This window comes from Armigeres subalbatus, chromosome 1 (assembly GCF_024139115.2).
Source record: "Armigeres subalbatus isolate Guangzhou_Male chromosome 1, GZ_Asu_2, whole genome shotgun sequence".
NCBI classification, from domain to species: domain Eukaryota; kingdom Metazoa; phylum Arthropoda; class Insecta; order Diptera; family Culicidae; genus Armigeres; species Armigeres subalbatus.
Window position 1 is genome coordinate 154575995 of NC_085139.1, and position 21654 is coordinate 154597648.

Consider the following 21654-nt stretch of genomic DNA (forward strand, 5'->3'; position numbering starts at 1 on the left):
GTTGATGTTGGCTTTCATCGGTGAGACGAACAACATAAGCTCAAGGTGGAAGGGAGCATTTTTTTACATAGCACGGCACAGACGCGAATGTTATCGCAAGCGACCGACATGTATGGCATCGTATAGAATTTGTAGTAAGAGGGACATTGAAGAATAACACGAAATTGAAATGGCTGTTATTTTGCTTAACGTCCACTCAGGAGCGCATGGCTTGGCTAATAGCGTGAGGACTAACATACCAAGGCAGGTCGAATACTATGTTGTTCGTCGTTTGCAAACGGTTCTAATGTATAATGTTATAATGTAAACAACACTATCTCAGGTAAACATATATTGGAGCTCGCAAATTTCTCAGAGTGAATCTCACTGAGGTTGGATCGGAACACTATGGGGTTAGATGATAAAATAAAATTGCATAGATAGAATCAAAATGGTGGGCAACATAGCTCTGGGGTGGCATTGTGCATCTCGAATCGAATCACTCGATTCGTACGTTTTTGCATTCGTTTCTAAAAAATTGCGGCATTATGTATTTCATTCGACTTCATTCAGTCGCAGTACAAGATTTGGAATGGTGCTGTACTAGCTCAATCGAGTATGTTCTGTCAAACGAAATGTAAACAGAAAGAATAAGAGATAGCTGTCTCCGTGTTTAGTATGCCGCCCGCTAGAGAGACAACCTTCAGCGCATGGCGAATGTGAGTAAACAGATAGAATAAGAGTAATTTCATCTGCGTGTAGCATGTTTCCTGTTGGAAAGGCATGTTGGTGATGCAGATCTAGTTGGCGACAACGAATCAAAGCAACCATAGATTAGTATTTTAAATTTGAATAAAATTCATTCCTAGTTTGTCTCTCTTCAAGTTCAGACGTTTTCCTTTTCACGAAAGAAGTAGTGTTCCGGTCTACGGCCATGGACCCAGGAGAAATCAAGATGAAAGATCTGGAATCGCGAAGCTGACCAACGAAAACTACGAAACCTGGAAGCTAGAGGTGGAGTTCCTATTGGTGCGAGAAGGCCTTTGGAAGTACATCGTGCCCGGCGTGAAGCCAGCAGCTACGGACGACGGTGCGAACGCGGCGGCGCTGGAAGCCTGGGACGAAGGTGATCAAAAAGCACGTGTGACCATCGGGTTGCTTCTAACCAGGAGTCAACATAGCCATATTCGAGGAACGCAGACCGCCAAAGAAGTATGGGATAACCTGTGGAAGTAACACGAGAAAAAGTCGCTGACGTCGAAGGTTCATATTCTAAAGCGGATTTGCGATCTCAAGTTCCAGGGCGGAGACGACATCGAGGACCACCAGCTTGTTCGAGAAATTGACCAACGCAGGTACGAAGCTCGACGATGATTTGCAGGTTATTCTTGCCCTTCGCAGTTTGCCAAGCACATTCGACGCACTAACCACCACGCTCAAAAACCGGTCGGAAGACGAGCTGACGCTGGCACTCGTGAAAGATAAAATTATCAACGAGGTGCAGAAGCGCAGCGAGCCGGTTCCGGCGGATTCAGCGGTGCTGAAGGTGAACGGAAAAGTGAAGTTGATCGTGTGCCACCACTGTCAAACTGTTGGCCCCAAGAAGCGAGATTGTGCATTGTGGCAGAAGCAAAACCGTGGAGAAAATTTTCGAGGGCGACAAACGGAAACCAAACACGTTGCTAGGCAACAAGCGAAGGCAAGAAAAGCAGCGTCGACTGAAGAAAATTTCGTGTTCAGCGCATGAGAAGGACCAGTGACGAAGTGGATTGTGGATTCCGGTGCGAGCTCGCACATGTGCGCCAATCGAGAGTTTTTCGTGTCCGTGGAAAGCCCCCACGTAGGTACCCTAAAGTTTGTCACGGTTGCTGATGGGAAGAGAGCTGCAGTGAAAGGTGTAGGTAACTGCCAGATCCACTGTTACGGGCGTGACGGTGAAGAGATGCAGATTGTGCTGACCGGCGTGTTCTACGTCCCGGAGCTGGACATGAACTTTGTCTCTGTTGGAAAGCTCGTCCAAAAAGGTGCAGCCGTGAATTTCAACGAGGTTGGATGTACGATTTCCAGTGGGGAACGGATTGCCGCTGTGGCGACACGTAGCAACGGTCTCTATCATCTACGAATGGTGGAGCGCGTGGGTGCTGTGAAGGAGCATTGCGATGCGAAAAGCTGTTTGCATGACTGGCACCGCAAACTCGGTCATCGAGACGTGACGGCCATACAGGAGTTGGAACAGCGACAACTGGCCACGGGTATCAACATCAAGCGATGCGGTTTGGTTTTGCCATGCGAAACTTGCCTGCAGGGTAAGATGGCAAGACTGCCATTTCCAAAAAAGGCAAAGAAGAGCAGTAAGGATGTGATGGACCTGATTCACAGTGACCTGTGTGGACCAATGCGGACAATGACACCGGGTGGTCGACGTTATTTCATGACGCTTATCGACGACCACAGCCGGTATACCACGGTGTATATGCTGCAGAAGAAATCCGACACGTTTGATGCCATCCAGGACTACGTGCAGAAGATGAAGACGCAGTTCGGCAAGCCGCCGAAAGTCTTGAGGTACGTTTGAGGCGTACGTTTTTGTTCCTGATGTCAAACGAACGAAGCTCGAAGCCAGAGCCGAAAAGTTAACCTTTGTAGGCTATTCGCTGCAACACAAAGCGTGGCGTTTTATCATCACCAAGACAAACAAGGTGACGATTAGTCGGGATGCTCGTTTCCTATCAGCCAATATCGATCCGGAGACTACCATAGAGGATGAAGGTACGTTATTCTTCCCTTATCGCTAATTGACATGAACCGTAGGGAGATGAAGAAACAGGAGGAGCCTGCGCAACCCGGCCTGGCAGCCGAGCCCGGCGATAGCGAGAGCGAAGAAGATTTCCACGGATATGAAGACCATTCGGATGACAGCCTGTACGAGGATGCCGATCCCGACGAAGAGCCACACGTAGAGCCGATGCCGGTGGACGAAGAGCGAGCGGTTGGTACACCGCGACGGTCGACTAGGGTGACCAAAGGTATCCCACCTAATCATTACGGTGCTGATTACTTGCATGCTGTCATAATGATGAGCCACGCAGCTATCAAGAACCTGTGGCTAGTCCAGAAGCTGATTTGTGGAGGCAGGCCATGCAGGAAGAGTTGATGTCGCTATACGAGAACAACGTGTGGGAGCCAGCCAAGCTGCCGACCGACAAGAAAATCATCGGGTGCCGCTGGATCTTCAAAAAGAAGGTGGACGATAGTGGCAGGATCGTTCGCCACAAAGCGCGTCTAGTCGCGCAGGGCTTTACGCAGAAGTATGGAGTCGATTGGGCCCTCCTTAGCCGTGCGGTAAGACGCGCGGCTACAAAGCAAGACCATGCTGAGGGTGGCTGGGTTCGATTCCCGGTGCCGGTCTAGGCAATTTTCGGATTGGAAATTGTCTCGACTTCCCTGGGCATAAAAGTATCATCGTGCTAGCCTCATGATATACGAATGCAAAAATGGTAACCTGGCTTTGAAACCTCGCAGTTAATAACTGTGGAAGTGCTTAATGAACACTAAGCTGCGAGGCGGCTCTTTCCCAGTGTGGGGATGTAACGCCAATAAGAAGAAGAAGAAGAAGAAGATGGAGTCGATTACGATGAAGTTTTAGCTCCGGTCGTGAAGCAAACAACGTTTCGGGCTCTATTCTCCGTTGCAAGTCAAAGGAAACTCCTGATCAAGCATGCTGATGTCAAGACCCCTTACCTGAACGGAACGTTTCTTCAAGAAACGGTCTACATGCGGCTGCCTCCAGTATGTGTAGCGGAAGATGAAACGGACGTATGCCGTTTACGGAAGGGATTGTATGGGCTGAAACAAGCCGCCCGTATTTGGAACCACAAATTGGACGTCACGCTCAACCAAATGGGTTTCAAGCCGTCGAAGAATGACTGCTGCCTCTAATTCAGGAGGAGAAAAGGTAAGCTCGCCTACATTGCTGTCTACGTTGACGATTTTGTTATAGTGTGCGAGACGGAGCACGAATACGAGGACATCGTCAAGCAGCTGAACCGACATTTCACGGTGACGTCTCTCGAGGACATCAAGTTTTTCCTCGGTATCCAAGTCACCCGTTTCGAGAAGCACATTGCGCTCAGCCAGAGAGTTTATGTCACAGATCCAATTTTCAGCTAAATAATTTAAAGCTAAAGAAGGATTCGACAATAAATTACTTTGATGTTTCCATGTGTTTTAGTTAAATGCACTTGGGTTATCTCTTGCGCATTTTTTTATTTAACTCACTATTTTTACGTAGTTTACGCAGATTTTCCCCATCGATTTTTCACGCGATTTATCGAAATCGTTATGAAATACGTGAAAACTGCAAAAAAAAAGATTTTAGTTTAAGTCGTTTTTACGCGGATTTCGGGATAATTAGAGATTTCATATTGTCTGGAAACTATAAAAGTAGGTATTCTAATGAAATTCTTTCCTTCAAGATACAATAATGAAACATTTATTATCTTCCCGTAGAGAAATAATAACAAATGGAACTAAAAACTTTCAGCAAGAAATTACTCTCGAACAAGATTCGAAAGCTATAAAGGTGACGAGTGTCGACTTGAGTCGTTTTCCAGTGTGCTATCGAGTATCCATAATGCCAAAACATCTCGTTATTCTTGTACCTCCTCGAGCATACTCGAACGATGAGTCGTTGTCGAGATCGAATCGAAAGCCGTTATGCCAAACACGTTCGACTCGATAGAATTACGTTCGAATCGAGATGCGCAATGCCACCCCTGGTCTCCACAAGTTCCTATCTCACGCTGAGCGCTAATTCAACAATCGTTTGTAGGTTAGATCCGGAGAACGTGAATTCGGAGCCGTGGACCCCACGACCAACACTGCATTCAAATATAACATCTATCACAGCGGCGGCGGAAAAGCAGAGCATGAAGTTGGTTTCGTAGTGATGGGCAATCAGGTAAAGCGAGTGATGCGGTGGATACCCATTAGCGAACGAATCTGTGTGTTGAGGATACGGGGCAAATTCTTTAATTACAGCCTAATCAACGTGTACGCACCGACAAACGATAAATCCGACGACGTGAAGAACACGTTTTACAAATGTCTTGATGAAGCCTATGGAGAGTGCTCAAAGCATGACATCAAAATTGTTATCGGAGACGCTAACGCTCAGGTCGGTAGATAGGACTTTTTCCGTCCCATAACCGGTAGGGAGAGCCTTCACTCCGCTACCAATGACAACGGCCTACGGCTAGTAAATATTGCTGCTGCCAGAGGGATGGCCATCAGTAGCACCTACTTTGCACGAAAGAACATCCCAAAGCACACCTGGCTGCAGACACCAAAATGGAGAAATTTACATCCAGATATACCATGTTCTGGTGGATGGGCGTTATTTCTCGGATGTTATCGATGTGCGGACGATGCGTCAGAGTTTGACAGACGAGAGGACGTTACCAGAAATCAGATGTTGATGTCGGGTACTCGATCGAAAAGAGATCGGTACAAGGAAGCAACTAAACTAAAAACGAACCCACTGCAGGAAGAAAAAGGAATACGAAGAACAAGTGATTAGCGAGGCGCAGAAAAAAAAATGGAGCAGAATGATATGCGGAGGTTTTATGAGACTGTCAATAGCGTGCGGACAAAGACAGCGCCATCTCCCGTCATGTGCAACGACCGAGAAGGGAATTTGCTGACAGATAAAACCGAAGTGGCTGCCAGGTGGAAGGAACACTTCGAGACTTTGTTGAATAGTGGAAGTGACGGTGCATCGGTGAACAGAATAAATATTAGCGACGATGGACAAGCTGTCTAGTCGCTTACACTAGATGAGGTTAGAAAAGCTATTAAAGAGCTGAAAAAAGTAAGGCTGCGGGGAAGGACCAGCTCCTGGTTGAACTTCTGAAATATGGCAGTGAGCAGCTTTATGAAGTTCTGCACCAGATTATGCCGAAAATATGGGAAGACGAGGAATTACCTGCTAGTTGGTTAGACGGCCTCATTTGACCTCTCTTTAAGAAAAGGCACAGACTGTAGTGCGCCAATTACCGAGGAATAACCCTTCTTAATTCGGCGAATACCAAGCAGATTTTCGTGAGGGCATATCAACGACGGATCAAATGTGTACCCTGAGACAGATCCTTCATAAATTCCGGGAGTACAACTTGCAGACACATCATCTGTTCATTGATTTCAATGCGGCGTACGATTCAGTGAAACGGTATGAATTATGGCAAATTATGCTTGAACATGGTTTTCCGGCGAAACTGATACGGCAGATTCGTAAAACGTTGGACGGATGAAATATCGACATCATTTATTACCTTAGATGGATTGAAGCACGGTGATGCACTCTCGAATCTACTATAGCGCTCGTGGGAGCGAATCAATATAGCGCTCGAGGGAGCGATTAGGAGAGCTGGTGTGCAAAAAAGCGGAACCATTATCACAAGATCGCATATGCTCCTAGGATTTGCGGACGATATCGATATTATCAGAATTGATCGCCTTGCCGTGGAAGTGGCTTTTGCGCCTTTTAAGAGGGAGACAGCGGGGATTGGACTCACGATAAATACCAGTACATGGTCGCTGGCAGCCAACGTGGGTTCATTAGTGGTGGTGGTAGTGAAATGGTGCTGGATGGTGAAACATTTGAATGGTAGAAGAATTTGTGTATCTTGGATTAGTGACGTGTGATAATGATGTTACCCGCGAGGTGAAAAGACGTATTGCAGCTGCAAATAAGGCTTATTACGGACTTCGTAACCAGCTTAAGTCCCGTAGTCTGCAAACGAAGACAAAATTCGCGCTGTATACAACTTTGATTTTTCCGCTGCATACTACTTTCGATTGATCCAAACTGCAGTACAACTTGGAGAACCTAGAACATATGGTTTGGACATGATTGGTTGCTGTCAGATTTGTATCGAGTCCAGTTGACCTGGTAAACCATTTGATCCAAATTCCAGAACAGTTTGGAGAACCTAGAACATCTGATTTGGAAATAACCGAGTTGCAAATCATTCACATTAGCTGTAGGTACTAGCATGGGCATGATGGGTTTCCATTGGCATGGGTTTTTGTAGACATCTTCGTCAAAATTTGCAAACCGTCTCTCATGAGTATAGAGCCCACTTGGAAGTCGCTAGGAATGTTTAGAAGAAACCTATTGTTCACACATAGTGTCAATGCTAGACTAGTGTTATAAGCCTTTTTTCGAACTTGTGAATAATGCTCACACTAAAGTATGTTAAGTGAATAAAAAATACCCTGCGCAGGTTCCATGTGTTCAGCTGTGTGGAAAGGCCATACAATAACTACTGCATCTCAAGTAATATGGCCAGGGCCGGATAAGGGGGGGGCCTTATGTACCAAAACCAACCTTTTTCTGCACATTTTGAGCCCCCACAAGCTGTCGGCCCCGGGGCATCCCAGAATTGAATTATGTCTCCTAATAGCAAACAAAAGGATCGGACGGGATTCGAAGTTCCTAGGAATTCAAACCAAAATATGTATAGTGTTTAAGTCAATAAATGTAAAGAAAATTATTTTGAGCGTTTTTAGTGGAAAGTCTTCACTTGTCATAAGACGAGTTTATACAATCCCATTAAATTCAACCACTTAATTGCACCTTGACAGATACGTATTTCGACCTCAACAGTAAGGTCGTCTTAAGTGTCTCGTACTTGTCGAGTCGAGTACGAGACAGTGAAGACGACCTTACTGTTGAGGTCGAAATACGTATCTGTCAAGGTACAATTAAGTGGTGACATTAAATGGGATTGTGCAAACTCTTCTTATGACAAGCAATAAATGTAGTTTCGTGTTAAAATTGTTGTTAAAATTCCAAAGTGATGTGTAACATGTGATGGACTGAATAAATGTATTAAAGTGTATACTGCCGCTAACCGCAAGTCGAGTACATCTGTATATGGGTCTTCATATACAGATGTGCTCGACTTGCGGTTAGCGGCAGTATAAGAAGTGCAGAGTTTTGGATGGAAAGCCCGATAAAACCAACCCGAAACCCACGAATGAAATCCCAATCGGCCCAAGCCAAATAGAGGACCAGCTCTTGTCCGCAAGGAAATCCGCCACGCTTGATGGATTTGCTCTTGTGAGCGACCCGTTATATTTACTCAGACCCATCCTAAAAGCCTTTTCAATAACAAATATATCCAATGTCTATAGTGCAGATTCCTAAATTTATGTAGTTTGAAAATGTAATGAAAAATTAAATCGATATTTTATTAAATATGAGTTTCATAAGGGAGCCATAAATGTTAGGAATTATTTCGAAATTAATTTTAACTAGATTACATTTCTTAGGTCTGCTAGTTCAGATATGCTTCCACTTCCATTTACATCAAATCTGTCCATTTTATACTCGCACAAATATCAATCTGTTTGTCTATAGCCGAGTAGCGCCGCGATACAAATAAATCAGGTGCACGCCAGACGCATCAACAACAGTTTCGGATGAGCGCACACCATCTCGCGCATGCTCCCCTAATAACGAATGAATGAACGAAGAATAAACACTGCTCTAGCTAAGATCGAAAAACAAGAGAATAAGCATGCTTCATTTCGATTTATCTTGGTTTAGGATTCAGTCTAGAGGAGATATTTGCGCGTTACGATCCTCTTGTTGATCATCGGTGGAATGCAGCAGTGATAACTGCGGCATGATTATATTTTTAGCTTACAGATAAAAAGCACTCTAGAACATTTCTCATTTTAATCCCATAAGTTGGTTCATCATAGTGCGTTATAAATAATGATCAATTGAGATGGTATTATCAAACAGTTTGTTGGTATTTATTGCCGTTGCGGTAGCCATTAGTTGTCCTGTGAATGGTCAGAGACTTCTCGATAATCGTCAGGTGAGTACTTGAAGCTTTTTTATATTAATGTCAAGAGTGTTACACTCACTTGACCATACTAACTTGACTTATGATTAATTTCTGTTTGTTCCAGCGGACTTTCACTGTTGACTACGACAATAACACATTTTTGTTGGATGGAGCGCCATTTCAGTATGTTGCTGGTTCGTTCCACTATTTCCGCGCAATGCCTGAGGCATGGGGATCAATATTGAAATCGATGCGAGCTGCCGGATTGAACGCAATCACAACGTGCGTATAATTGATATTAATTTAAATGCTGTCATCACTGTATTTTGGTTACAGATATGTGGAATGGTCAATGCACAATCCCAAGGAAGGGGTTTATAATTGGAAGGGAATTGCTGACATTGAGCAGTTCATCCAAATGGCACACAATGAAGATCTTCTGGTGATTCTGAGACCAGGCCCGTATATCTGCGCAGAACGGGACATGGGAGGATTCCCTTATTGGCTGCTTCATAAGTACCCTGGCATTCAACTACGGACGGCTGACGTTGGTAAATTAATTGAAAGTTTGATTTCAGTTCATGCTAATTTGCTATGAAGTCATAGGTATTATCGGCTTATATGTTGGTTTATGGTTACAATTCTGTATAAGGCCGGCACAATTTCCGTTTTGTGCAGGAAACTTCTAACAGGTCGAATCGGATAATACATAAACATAATATTTTCCCGAGATTTCCACAGACATTTCAGTGACGTACCAGGCTAAAATTCATTTACCATTCGCCCACGAATAGTAGCTTATCGAATTGAATACAGCGTGGTTTAGATTTGTATTGTTTTGGAGGAAAATTTTAAAGTTTAAACCGACTAAATATTGGAATGTTCAGCGCTTACTTGCTGACTAACATGTATGTCTTGCGACCAATTCACAGCCTCTAAAACTAAGGCCATTAGCAGTACCTACTTCCAGCACTGTCTTCCTTATCGGTCTGGAGATCACCACAGTAAACCCAGTAGACAAAATCACAAATTAACCATTGTCACACATAATGAGGATCCGGACGTCCTCGCCGATCGGTGATGAGTGCGAGGTCAGTGCCGCAAAACGCATCCGATGTACGATGTCGAACGATAAAATGTCTTCGGTTTCAGATGTTGGGAAACCAGAAATGTTCTTTGGTGCTTGTTGTGACGACTTGCTGTCCGGAGTGAAGCATTTTTACGTGGTAACGGCGAATTACCAACGTGAGGAATAATGTGGATCGTGTTCTTGCGACTCTTGAAGTTTCGATTTGTTCTTTGTTAGTTGTGACGCAATTGGCGTAATAAAGCCACCAGTCGAATAAATATATCGCTAGATGTCGCAAGCGTCCTTGTCGCAACCGAACAGGTCCGTCAAACAAGAGTGACTGACACACCAGTTGTATAGCTGTTATTTCTCGCGAAAGAACGTCAGTTGAATTTTCAAATCCTGCGACCTGATTCCGCACACCACCTTTTGTCAGGTATTGAATCCAAAATTTGGTATCAGTCCAGAAGTAGGACGGATTAATTAGTGAGGTAGCTTGACTGAGAAGCAGGGCGGGTGTCAGTTCGAGGCGAGGCTTAGTCTTATTACGTTTCATTTTCTTCAGTGCCGCGACACGTGACTTGGTCATAATTAGCTGAACACATACCGATGAGGTCAAACAAATTTACCACCGCACCAAATGTGTCATGTACAAGACGCTGATAAGACCGGTAGTCTACCCACTTGAAACATGAACAATGCTCGAGGAGGATTTGCAAACACTCGGAGTATTCGAGAAACGGGTGCTTAGGATCATCTTTGTCAGTGTGCAAGAAGACGGTGTGTGGGGCGAAGAATGAACCACGAGCTTGCCCAGCTCTACGGCGAACCCAGTATCCAGAAGGTAGCTATAGCCGGAAGGGTACGATGGGCAGGACATGTTGCAAGAATGCCGGACAGCAACCCTGCAAAGATGGTGTTCGCTTCCGATCCGGCAGGTACGAGACGGCGTGGAGCAGAGCGAGCGAGGTGGCCAGACCAGGTACAAAACGACTTGGCGAACGTGGGGCGCATTCGATGGAGAGATGCGGTCTCGAACCGTGTATTGTGGCGTCAAATTGTTGATTCAGTGTTATCTGTTTGGATGTAAACTAAATAAATAAATTTATAAAATACAGATGCGTCCGCGTGAGTGCAGTGAAGGTACGCCGTTATGCTCCTGAAGTTCTGGGAGCGGGTCATCCCAGTTCAGTTCTAGTTTCCACAATGTCTGGATAAACATTTTGGGCTCGACAACGACTGGCCCCGTCAACACTTGCTCACAATTGGAGTTCTACTTTCGCAAAATTAACCCAGTTGAGTCTGTGACTGCAATCGTGGCAGTTTTTTTCTTCTTTGGGATTGTCTACGCCAGTGACCATTTCATCGACGTTAAAGGCCTTCCACAACACCTTGATGACGCCTGTGCCGCGTGCGGTCAGTGAGTAAATAAATCAGTTCGAGATTGAACGTGTTCGTATTAGGATGCGGAATAGTCACGAAATTGTGACGTGTGTTAACGGTGAGTAAATTATATCAGTGCGTGATTGATTCACATGGGACGCGGAACATTGGCAAGATCCGGGTTGGTTACGTTGGTCTGCTTTGGAGGTTCCTAAATAAATTTATAAATATATTTTAATAACTTTTCGCCGTATATGACGAATGGGGTCCGCGACGTTAGACATAAGTACGATAGGCATACGGACGTTAGGCATAACGGACGCGGAGCCTGTGCATTAAAAATAACTTCCGAGAACGATCGTATTTATTGCTTCGGTGGGTGTGATCAGATTCTGCATGTAAAATGTTCAGATCTAAATCTGTCTGGAGTGACTGCACTGAGAGAATGTGTCTCATTGAAGTATATGTGTCACAGCTGTCGCAAGAAGCAATTATGCATTAACGATGAACAACTGCGCTGAGATTCTTGCTAATGTTTCTGAGTTCAAAAATATGCAATCAGATCTTGCCTCATCACTACAAGACAGTATACTACAGCATATTCATTCACTTGAGTCTGCCATCACTGAACGAGTGTCGGAAAATATTAAAGCTTGGCTGCATAACAAATTGTCAGTTGGCGGTAATAACATATCGGTGAGAGCGGCTACTTTGAAACGATCGTTGCTGCCTCGAGAAATACAGAAGATGTGGACTCTGCTGTCGTTGCTGTTGATACTGCCGATACTGTTGCACGAGATTTTCCTTCAATGGCTTCAGAAGGTGGTTTACTCCGCTCTGGAAAAAGGCGACGATTAGGATCGAAAAGTCCATTAGCCAATAACAACAAGAGCTCAGCCGCGGTGGTTAATGCTCAGAAAAAAGATCATCCGATTTCAACATCCAATTTTTCATCGCTATCAAGCTCGAAAACAGTTGCAGAACTTGACGAAACTGTGCAGATCAAACCAAAAGTTTTCCAGGAAACTGATGTGACCAAAAATGACATTCAAGATCAGCTCGACCCGGTTCAATTTTGTGTGAAGAATGTTTTCTGTGAAGAATGTGTTCTGTGAAACTGTGCAGATCAAACCAAAAGTTTTCCAGGAAACTGATGTGACCAAAAATGACATTCAAGACCAGCTCGACCCGGTTCAATTTTGTGTGAAGAATGTTTTCTTTCTTGCAAGTGGTACCGCTCGCATTCGTTGCTGTTCATCCTCGCTCGCAGTTAAACTTGTACATGCTGCAAAAGCATCACTTTCCGAAAAATACGACATCGAGATTCTCAAACCATTGAGACCTAGACTGAAAATTACGGGAATTTCGACTACGATGGAACCGAACGTATTTCTTGAAAAACTACGTAAGCAGAATAACATCCCTGCCACTGCTGAAATAAAACTTATTCGATTGTTGAACGGTGAGAAGCAGACCAAAAAGTCAAACTCAGCAATCATCGAGACAGACTCAAAAACATTCGCCATGCTGCTGGGCCTCAAGCGTATATTTCTAGGATGGGAGCGCTGCTTTGTTTCTGAATCCGTCAACGTTTTAAGATGCTTCCACTGCTCTGAATATGGCCACACAGCTTCGAATTGCAGTAAACCTCCCTGTTGCCCAAAATGTACCGACGGTCATGAAGTAACAGAGTGCCTCTCAGATTACGAAAAGTGCATCAACTGCTACTTAGATAATAAGGCGAAAAAGGCAACCCCTGACGATCAACTCGATGTTTCCCACTCAACTTGGAGTTCAGATTGTATAATTTACCGGAAACGCATATCAAACTTCAAGAAAAAAATTGATTACACCTCGTAGCAATCATCAGAATCTGAATTTGTGGATTGTGCGGAAATCTCCGTACAAGTAGTAACCCCTGGTGTATCAGGTAAAATTAAGAGTGGTATATGTCTACCCGAAGCATTGCTGAATACTACACCCTTTTGTAATGAGCCCAAATTATCAACCCAGGAAACTGTTGGCGAGCTGCCTTGCGGCGACCGTGGATATACTCAAGCAGTCGATACTCCTGCTTTGTCAGGTAATGATAATAGTATATGCTCTTCCGAAGCTAGGCAAGATATTGCACCCGTTTTTTGAATAGACTCAAAAACCTTTCCCAACAAAATCCGGCTTGGATGACGAGGTTTTTCACACAGATATATGTGCAGGAAACGTTCGAGCAGTTGTTATCCCTGCTCTGCCAGGTAATTTTGAGAATAGCATATGGCCTGCCAAAGCTAGGCAAGTTACTGCACCTCACTCAAATCTGAGTGCATTCCAGACGCCTCGTCCAGCACTCAACAATATCGGTCCAACATACGAGCATTCAGGAAATCGCCCCCATGCTGGATCAGCAAAATTTGGGAAGAACGTTTTTCGCATCTATTACCAAAATGTTAGAAGTCTGCGTAACAAAATAGATTACTTTTTCGCCGCATCGTATGACGACGAATACGATGTCATCGTGTTGACCGAAACCTGGCTGAATGATAGCATTAGTTCAGCTCAGTTGTTCAGCAAGCATTACTGTGTTTATCGGAAGGACCACTGTCCTGTCGAAACCGGAAAATCACGAGGAGGTGGAATTTTAATCGCGGTCTAAGTTCTTCTCTTGCACCTATAGTAATCGATGACCAACTAGAGCATCTATGGATAACTGTGGAGTGCTCTAACAAGAGAATTTGGATTGGCGCTGTTTATCCAACCATTGAGAGGCACTTATAATATCTGCTGTTAACAGTATAATCTCGGCTATGCACTATGATGATGTTCATGTTTTGGTTGGAGATTACAATCAGCCCCATCTCTGTTGGACGGTTGTACCATCTGGTGAAGTACATTTGGATGCTGAAAATAGTACGTTCAGCAGCGCAAGCTCGAAACTCGTCGATGGAATGTTCATCAATAATATGGTGCAGCTCAACACGGTTTCAAATTTCCAAGGTCGAACGCTCGATTTATTGTTCAGTAGTGAGGACACTGCGTCCGAATGCACCGTTTCCGATCGTTCAAATTGACCCCTACCATCCAGCGCTTTTGGCCACTCTGAACATCTCACTGCCCTTAACTTTCGAAGAAGCTTTTGATAGCAATCAGTATAACTTTGAAAAAGCTGAATTCGCTTCTCTCAACTTGGCGCTTGAGAATACTGATTGGACACCAATGGAAAATATGGATGATGCCGATTCGGCCATTAAATTTTTCAACCAGGCTGTTACTTCTTTGTTTGTGCATCATGTTCCTGTATTCCGACAGCGACGCAAGCCTATCTGGTCTAATGCACACTTACGTCGCTTGAAACGTGCAAGAGCGTCTGCTTTGAAGGTGTACACTAGAACAAGCAATCCATTCACCAAACACATGTTTGTGTCTGCTAGCACCAACTACCGTCGATATAACCGCTTTCTCTATTCGAGATACATTGAAAAGAAACAGACTGATATAAAATCATTCTGGAAGTTCGTCAATGAAAAACGTAATGAGCATGGACTCCCATCCCGTATGTTTTTTGGTGAAAGTAGCACTGGCTCAACTGAAACGAAATGCAACCCCTTGCTGATCATTTTTCGAGTGTGTTCAATATTAACTCCACGTCAGACCAAATAATTGAAGCGGCCCTACGAGACGTCCCTGAAAATATTATTTCAATGGGTGTTGTAGAATTTTCTGCAAGCGATGTCCACAGTGCAATTTGTGAAATGAAGCCTTCATCTGTCCCTGGACCAGATGGCATCCCGTCACTGATACTGAAAAAGTGTGCAAACGTACTGTGTCAACCCCTCAGCATTGTATTCAACATCTCGTTACGGTGCAAAACGTTTCCAGAATGCTGGAAACACTCGTTCATGTTCCCAGTATTCAAAAAAGGTGACAAACGTGACATCGGCAACTATCGTGGTATAACTTCCCTTTGTGCCGGTTCCAAGCATTTTGAGATTCTGGTTGGAGAAATATTGTTACGTAAACTGAAACCGCATATCGCTGATGAGCAACATGGATTTTTTCCCGGACGGTCCACAACCACCAACCTAATAGAATTCACGTCATTCTGCATAACTGGGATGGACCGAGGTGAGCAGATTGATACAGTATACACCGACCTCAAGGCCCGGCCGCGTTTGATAGCATCGATCATCGGATTTTATTGGATAAGCTAGACCGCCTTGGCGTGTCTCAAGATATTGTGCTATGGTTTCAATCCTACTTGTGCAATCGGATGTTGTCTGTAAAGATTGGCAGTGAAGAATCTTATATGTTCTGCAACTCTTCTGGAGTACCACAAGGCAGTAATTTAGGGCCCCTACTATTCTCTTTATTTTTTAACGATGTGTGTTGTTTTCTTCCAAAAGGGTGCAAATTAGTATATGCTGACGATTTGAAATTGTATCTCTTAATCTATATATTCATTTTCATTTATTCAGAATAAGGCCGAAGTGGCCTGTGCGGTATATAAGAGTCTTCTCCATTCGGCTCGGTACATGGCTACACGTCGCCAACCACGCAGTCTACGGAGGGTCCGCAAGTCATCTTCCACCTGATCGATCCACCTTGCCCGCTGCGCACCTCGCCTTCTTGTACCCGTCCAATCATTGTCGAGAACCATTTTCACCGGGTTATTGTCTGACATTCTGGCTACGTGCCCGGCCCACCGCAGTCGTCCGATTTTCGCGGTGTGAACGATGGATGGTTCTCCCAGCAGCTGATGCAGCTCGTGGTTCATTCGCCTCCTCCACGTACCGTCCGCCACCTGCACCCCACCATAGATGGTACGCAGCACTTTCCTTTCGAAAACTCCGAGTGCGCGTTGGTCCTCCACGTCCAGGTCTCGTGTCCGTAGAGGACTACCGGTCTAATGAGCGTTTTGTAGATTGTCAGTTTGGTACGGCGGCGAACTCTATTCGATCGGAGCGTCTTGCGGAGTCCAAAGTATGCACGATTTCCAGCCATTATACGTCTCCGAATTTCTCTGCTGGTATCATTTTCGGCAGTCACCAGTGAGCCCAAGTACACAAATTCTTCTACCACCTCGATTTCATCACCACCGATGCCAACTCGCGGTGGGTGGCTCACATTGTCTTCTCTTGAACCTCTTCCTATCATGTACTTCGTCTTCGACGTGTTGATGACTAGTCCGATCCGCTTGGCTTCCCTCTTCAGTCTGATGTAGGCTTCCTCCATCTTCTCAAAGTTACGTGCCATAATATCTATGTCGTCGGCGAAGCCAAATAGCTGGACGGACTTATTGAAAATTGTACCACTCGTGTTAATCCTTGCTCTTCGTATTACCCCTTCCAAAGCGATGTTGAATAGCAGACACGAAAGACCATCACCTTGCCGTAACCCTCTGCGGGTTTCGAAGGGACTCGTGAATGCCCCTGAAACTCGAACTACGCACATCACCCGATCCATCGTCGCTTTGATCAACCGTGTCAGTTTATCCGGAAATCCGTTTTCGTGCATTAGCTGCCATAGCTGGTCCCGATCGATTGTATCATATGCGGCTTTGAAGTCGATGAATAGATGATGTGTGGGCACGTTGTATTCGCGGCACTTCTGCAGTACTTGGCGAATGGCGAACACCTGGTCCGTGGTGGAGCGTTCGCCCATAAACCCGCCTGGTACTGCCCCACGAACTCCCTTGCAATTGGTGCTAGTCGACGGCATAAAATTTGGGAGAGTACCTTGTAAGCGGCGTTCAGCAATGTGATTGCGCTGTAATTGCTACAATCCAGCTTATCGCCCTTTTGTAGATGGGACACACGACACCTTCCATCCACTCCTGCGGCAAAACTTCCTCCTCCCAAATCTTGGTAATGACCCAGTGCAGCGCTCTAGCCAGTGCCTCACCACCATGTTTAAATAGCTCTCCTGGTAGTTGGTCAACCCCAGGGGCTTTGTTGCTCTTCAGCCGGCTAATCTCCTCCTGGATTTCTTGGAGATCCGGAGCCGGTAGAATTATGTCCTGCGCGCGTTCCCCCAGGTCCATCACCATACCGCCATCTTCGTCTGCCACATCGCCATACAGGTGCTCTTCGTAGTGTTGCCGCCACCTTTGGATCACCTCACGCTCGTTCGTAAGAAGGTTCCCGTTTATGTCCTTACACATATCAGGCTGTGGCACGTGGCCCTTACGTGAACGGTTCAACTTCTCATAGAACTTTCGTGTGTTATTAGCACGGTACAGTTGCTCCGTCTCTTCACGGTCTCGATCTTCCTGCTGACGCTTTTTCCTCCGGAAAATCGAGTTTTGTCTGTTCCGCGCCCGTTTGTATCGTGCCTCGTTCGCCCTCGTGCAGTGTTGCAGCAATCTCGCCCATGCTGCATTCTTCTCCACAACTAACTGCTCACATTCGCTGTCATACCAGTCGTTTCTCTTATCCGGAGCCACCGTGCCTAGTGCAGCGGTTGCGATGCTTCCAATGGCGGATCGAATATCTCTCCAGCCATCTTCAAGAGATGCTGCGCCTAGCTGCTCTTCCGTTGGGAGTGCCACTTCCAGCTGCTGCGCGTAGTCTTGGGCTAGTCTACCGTCTTGTAGCCGCCCAATATTTAGCCGCGGCGGACGTTGGTGGTGCCACAGCTTTGGTAGAAGGTAGCCGCTCCATGCCCGCTTTTCCACACTTTCTGTCCTGTCCAGCAGATTTTCTGCAGCGCTACGACATCGTAGTTGCGGGGATGTAATTCATCGTAGATTATCCTGTCGCAACCTGCAAAGCCTGGCCACTTGCAGTTCCATGTTCCAAGCTTCCAATCGTGATCCTTTATTCGTCGCCTAGGTCGTTGCCGATTGTATCGAGACGTATTATCTTCTATGTCGTTCGTAATAGTTGTTTTTAAAGGCGGGCTTGTGCGCTTTGAGCGGCACACGGTCGCTTTGGCGGAGCCTACTTGCGGATTCATGCAGCTTTTTATAGAGGTTTAACAGGGCCCACTGTCAAACCCCACCACATCCTAGGCAGGCGCCACAAAAGGGTTGTACTGGTGGTGAAAGAGCGCCAAAGACAAAATACATGCACTAGCTTACTAGGGCTGACCGAGTGCGATAAGGCCCGCCTAGGGAGCAGTGTTACGAAATACGGGAAACCATTCAAGGTAGTGGATGGATACGTCTTTTGCGATTCTTACTAACGACTGACCATAAGATTGGTCGTGAAATACGAAAGCGCATCTTTTTGTGGTCGGATTCACAAGGGGTCCAGATTAAACAACAGTCACAAATATTCTCGTATAATGTACAAAACACTTATGAGACCGATGGTCTTCTATAGACATGAGATATGGACGATGCTCGAGGAGTACTTGCAAGAACTGCACGAGCCCGCTCGAATCTACGGCGAACTCAGAATCCAGGAGGTAGCTAAAGGTTGATGGATACGATGGGCAGGTGCAAGCAACTGCTTGAGAATATAATATATTTACTCCTAATCCGCGCTATGTGGTATAAATTTTCATAAATATTTTCAGCCTATCTGCGTGAGATTCGAACGTGGTATGCAGAGCTATTTTCCAGACTGGAACCATATTTATATGGAAATGGTGGTCCTATAATCATGGTGCAGGTCGAAAATGAATACGGATCGTTCTTCGCCTGTGATTATAAGTACATGAAATGGCTGCGGGATGAAACAGGTACCGTATTAACATAAACGATATATATCCAAATGAATCACCAAAAAAACTTGCATATTGTTCCCTTTTTCTTTAGAACGATACGTCAAAGGCAATGCTGTTCTCTTTACGAACAACGGACCAGGTTTAACACAATGTGGAGGTATAGAAGGAGTGCTCAGTGCGCTAGATTTTGGTCCAGGAACAAGTAAGTAAGGTAAGCTTTGTATCAGTTCCAACTGACTAAATGTTATTCCTTCTAGGTCAAGAAATTGATGGATACTGGCAAGATCTTCGTAAACACCAACCGAAAGGTCCATTAGTTAACGCAGAATACTATCCGGGTTGGTTGACCCATTGGCAAGAGAAACAAATGGCACGAACTCCTATTGAACCAGTTGTGGCATCCTTAAGGTTGGTTTTAGACGAAAGCGTCCGGTTATATTTTTTTGAAGATCTGATTTGGCTTGCGTACTATTTTAGATACATGTTGAGCTCAAAAGTGAACGTCAATATCTACATGTTTTATGGTGGAACGAACTTTGGATTCACAGCGGGGGCAAACGAACAAGGCCCCGGCCGGTTTATCCCGGACATAACCTCATACGATTACGATGCGCCGTTGGATGAGTCGGGTGATCCTACGCCAAAGTATTCAGCCATTCGACAAGTGATTTCGGAATTCTTCCCTATGCCGAACGGCCCTTTGCCAACTCCCAGTAAGTAAATAATATGTTTTTCTTTATTTAAGTAACAAATTCGTTCAAACATATTAATCCATCGATTTCAGTGCGAAAAATGTCTCTCCCATCCGTTGTTCTGCGACCGATAGCCAACCTTCTGGACAAGCAATTCCTTCGAGCAATTGCATCTCCTGAGGTGCGGAACGTCACACCTATGACGTTTGAAGCTCTGAATCAATACTCCGGGCTAGTTCTGTATGAAGCATTATTGCCGAACGACTTGAAGACTGATCCCATGAAATTGACCGTCGAAAAAGTACATGACCTCGGATACGTTTTCGTGGATACGGTAAGTAGGGAATCTTCTCTAAATAGAATTAACGATAACTGTTATTCCGTTCACATGATCCATCGACGTTTTTTGGTGTGTTGAATATTTAGAGTTTCAATTCCTTCCAGAACTTCATCGGAACATTATCTCGGCAGAACGTTATAAGCACACTTCCTGTAACCCAAGGCATTGGGGAAAAATTGCAAATTCTTGTTGAGAATCAAGGGCGCATCAACTTTGGAACGCCGAACGACTTTAAAGGAATAGTTGGAAATGTATTCATCGATACTCAGAGGGTGCTCAATTGGACAATGACGGGCATTTCGCTGGACAAAAGCAAAATCGACGAATATATTCAACGGAACAGAAATAAACCTACCAAAAAAGCTCGGTTCCGCCAAGGAACGCCCCTGCGTCAAGGTCCAGCGGTTTTCTACGGTACTTTTGATATTGCGAGAATAGATATCCTTGATACCTACTTAAATCTGTCTGGCTGGGGTAAGGGCGTCATCTTTGTCAACGGATTCAATCTTGGGCGATACTGGCCACGAGTGGGACCGCAGATTACACTGTATTTGCCGCGGCATATTCTTAAAAGAGATATGAATCAGATCATTCTGCTAGAGTATCAAACTATTAAAACTCCGTTCATGACTGTGGGTTTTGATAGTTCACCAAAGTTCAACTGATTTTGCCGGCAAAGTTTGTATAAATAAAATACCTCCACGGTGCAAATTCATCTTAATAATTTTGGAAAGAAACGTTCCTACAGTAAGCTCCCTGTTCATCATTCTATTCGAATTCTCTACTTATCTATCTTCTATCTTCTATCTATATACATAAAAATGAATTTCTGTCTATCTGAACCTTATAGACTCTGAAATTACTGAACCGATCGGCGTAAAAATTTGTATGCAGAGGTTTTTGGGGCCGGGGTAGGTTCTTAAGTTGGTTCGAGACTCCTCGCTCCTTTAGGAAGGGGGACTCCCATACAAATGAAACAGTTGTTTCTACATAACTTGAGTACTAAGCAGAGAATAACTCAATTTTAGAATCATTATCATATTTTCTGTGTGGTAAAATTATTTTCAGAATCAGAAGCCATATAAAACAAGAGATAATTACTTAGCTTCTTCTTCTTAAATGACTGAAACTTGATCTGCTTTTCAATTTAATGTTCCATATGGCTGCTCTATGCCAGGAAGTCTAGAATGTATCCCACCCGACTTGACCGAGATCCAAACTCGCCATCTCAGGAATGGCGCCTAGGGGCAGTAAGAAAATTTTCAACTGGAATAAGGACTCAAACTTAGCCGTCTTCAGCATAGTATTGCTTTGTAGCAGAACATCTCACCGATAGGGCTATTGTGTATTTGTTAGACATCATAAAAAGAAGCAGTATTACAATTTATGCGAATCCTTTAGAGGTGGTGGACAAACTCATTTACCTTGGATGCTTGCTGAACTAACGGTAGTCGTGATCGTGAAGTACAAAGACGCATTGTCTGTGGAAGTCGTGCCTACTATCGGTTCCAGAAGAAATTGCAGTAAAAAAATGTCTTATCCGCACCAAATGTATCATGTACAAAACGATCATAAGATCGGATGTCCTCCGCGGACATGAGATTTGTACCATGCTCGAGGAAAAATTGCAAGCACTTGGAGTCTTTGAGCGAGTCATGCGTAGAACCATGGAAG

The 21654-nt window shown here is 44.8% G+C and overlaps 1 protein-coding gene across 1 annotated transcript; it reads left to right on the plus strand.

Annotated features, from left to right (window-relative positions):
• The first annotated feature begins 8574 nt into the window (after positions 1-8574).
• LOC134205329 (beta-galactosidase-like) lies at positions 8575-20691 on the plus strand. The gene is made up of 9 exons (XM_062680495.1): positions 8575-8867; positions 8962-9119; positions 9174-9388; positions 18799-18963; positions 19040-19150; positions 19206-19356; positions 19426-19661; positions 19733-19974; positions 20085-20691. Exons 1-9 carry the CDS (start codon positions 8775-8777, stop codon positions 20643-20645), a joined length of 1932 nt encoding a protein of 643 aa, XP_062536479.1. The 5' UTR covers positions 8575-8774; the 3' UTR covers positions 20646-20691.
• Positions 20692-21654: the final 963 nt, after the last annotated feature.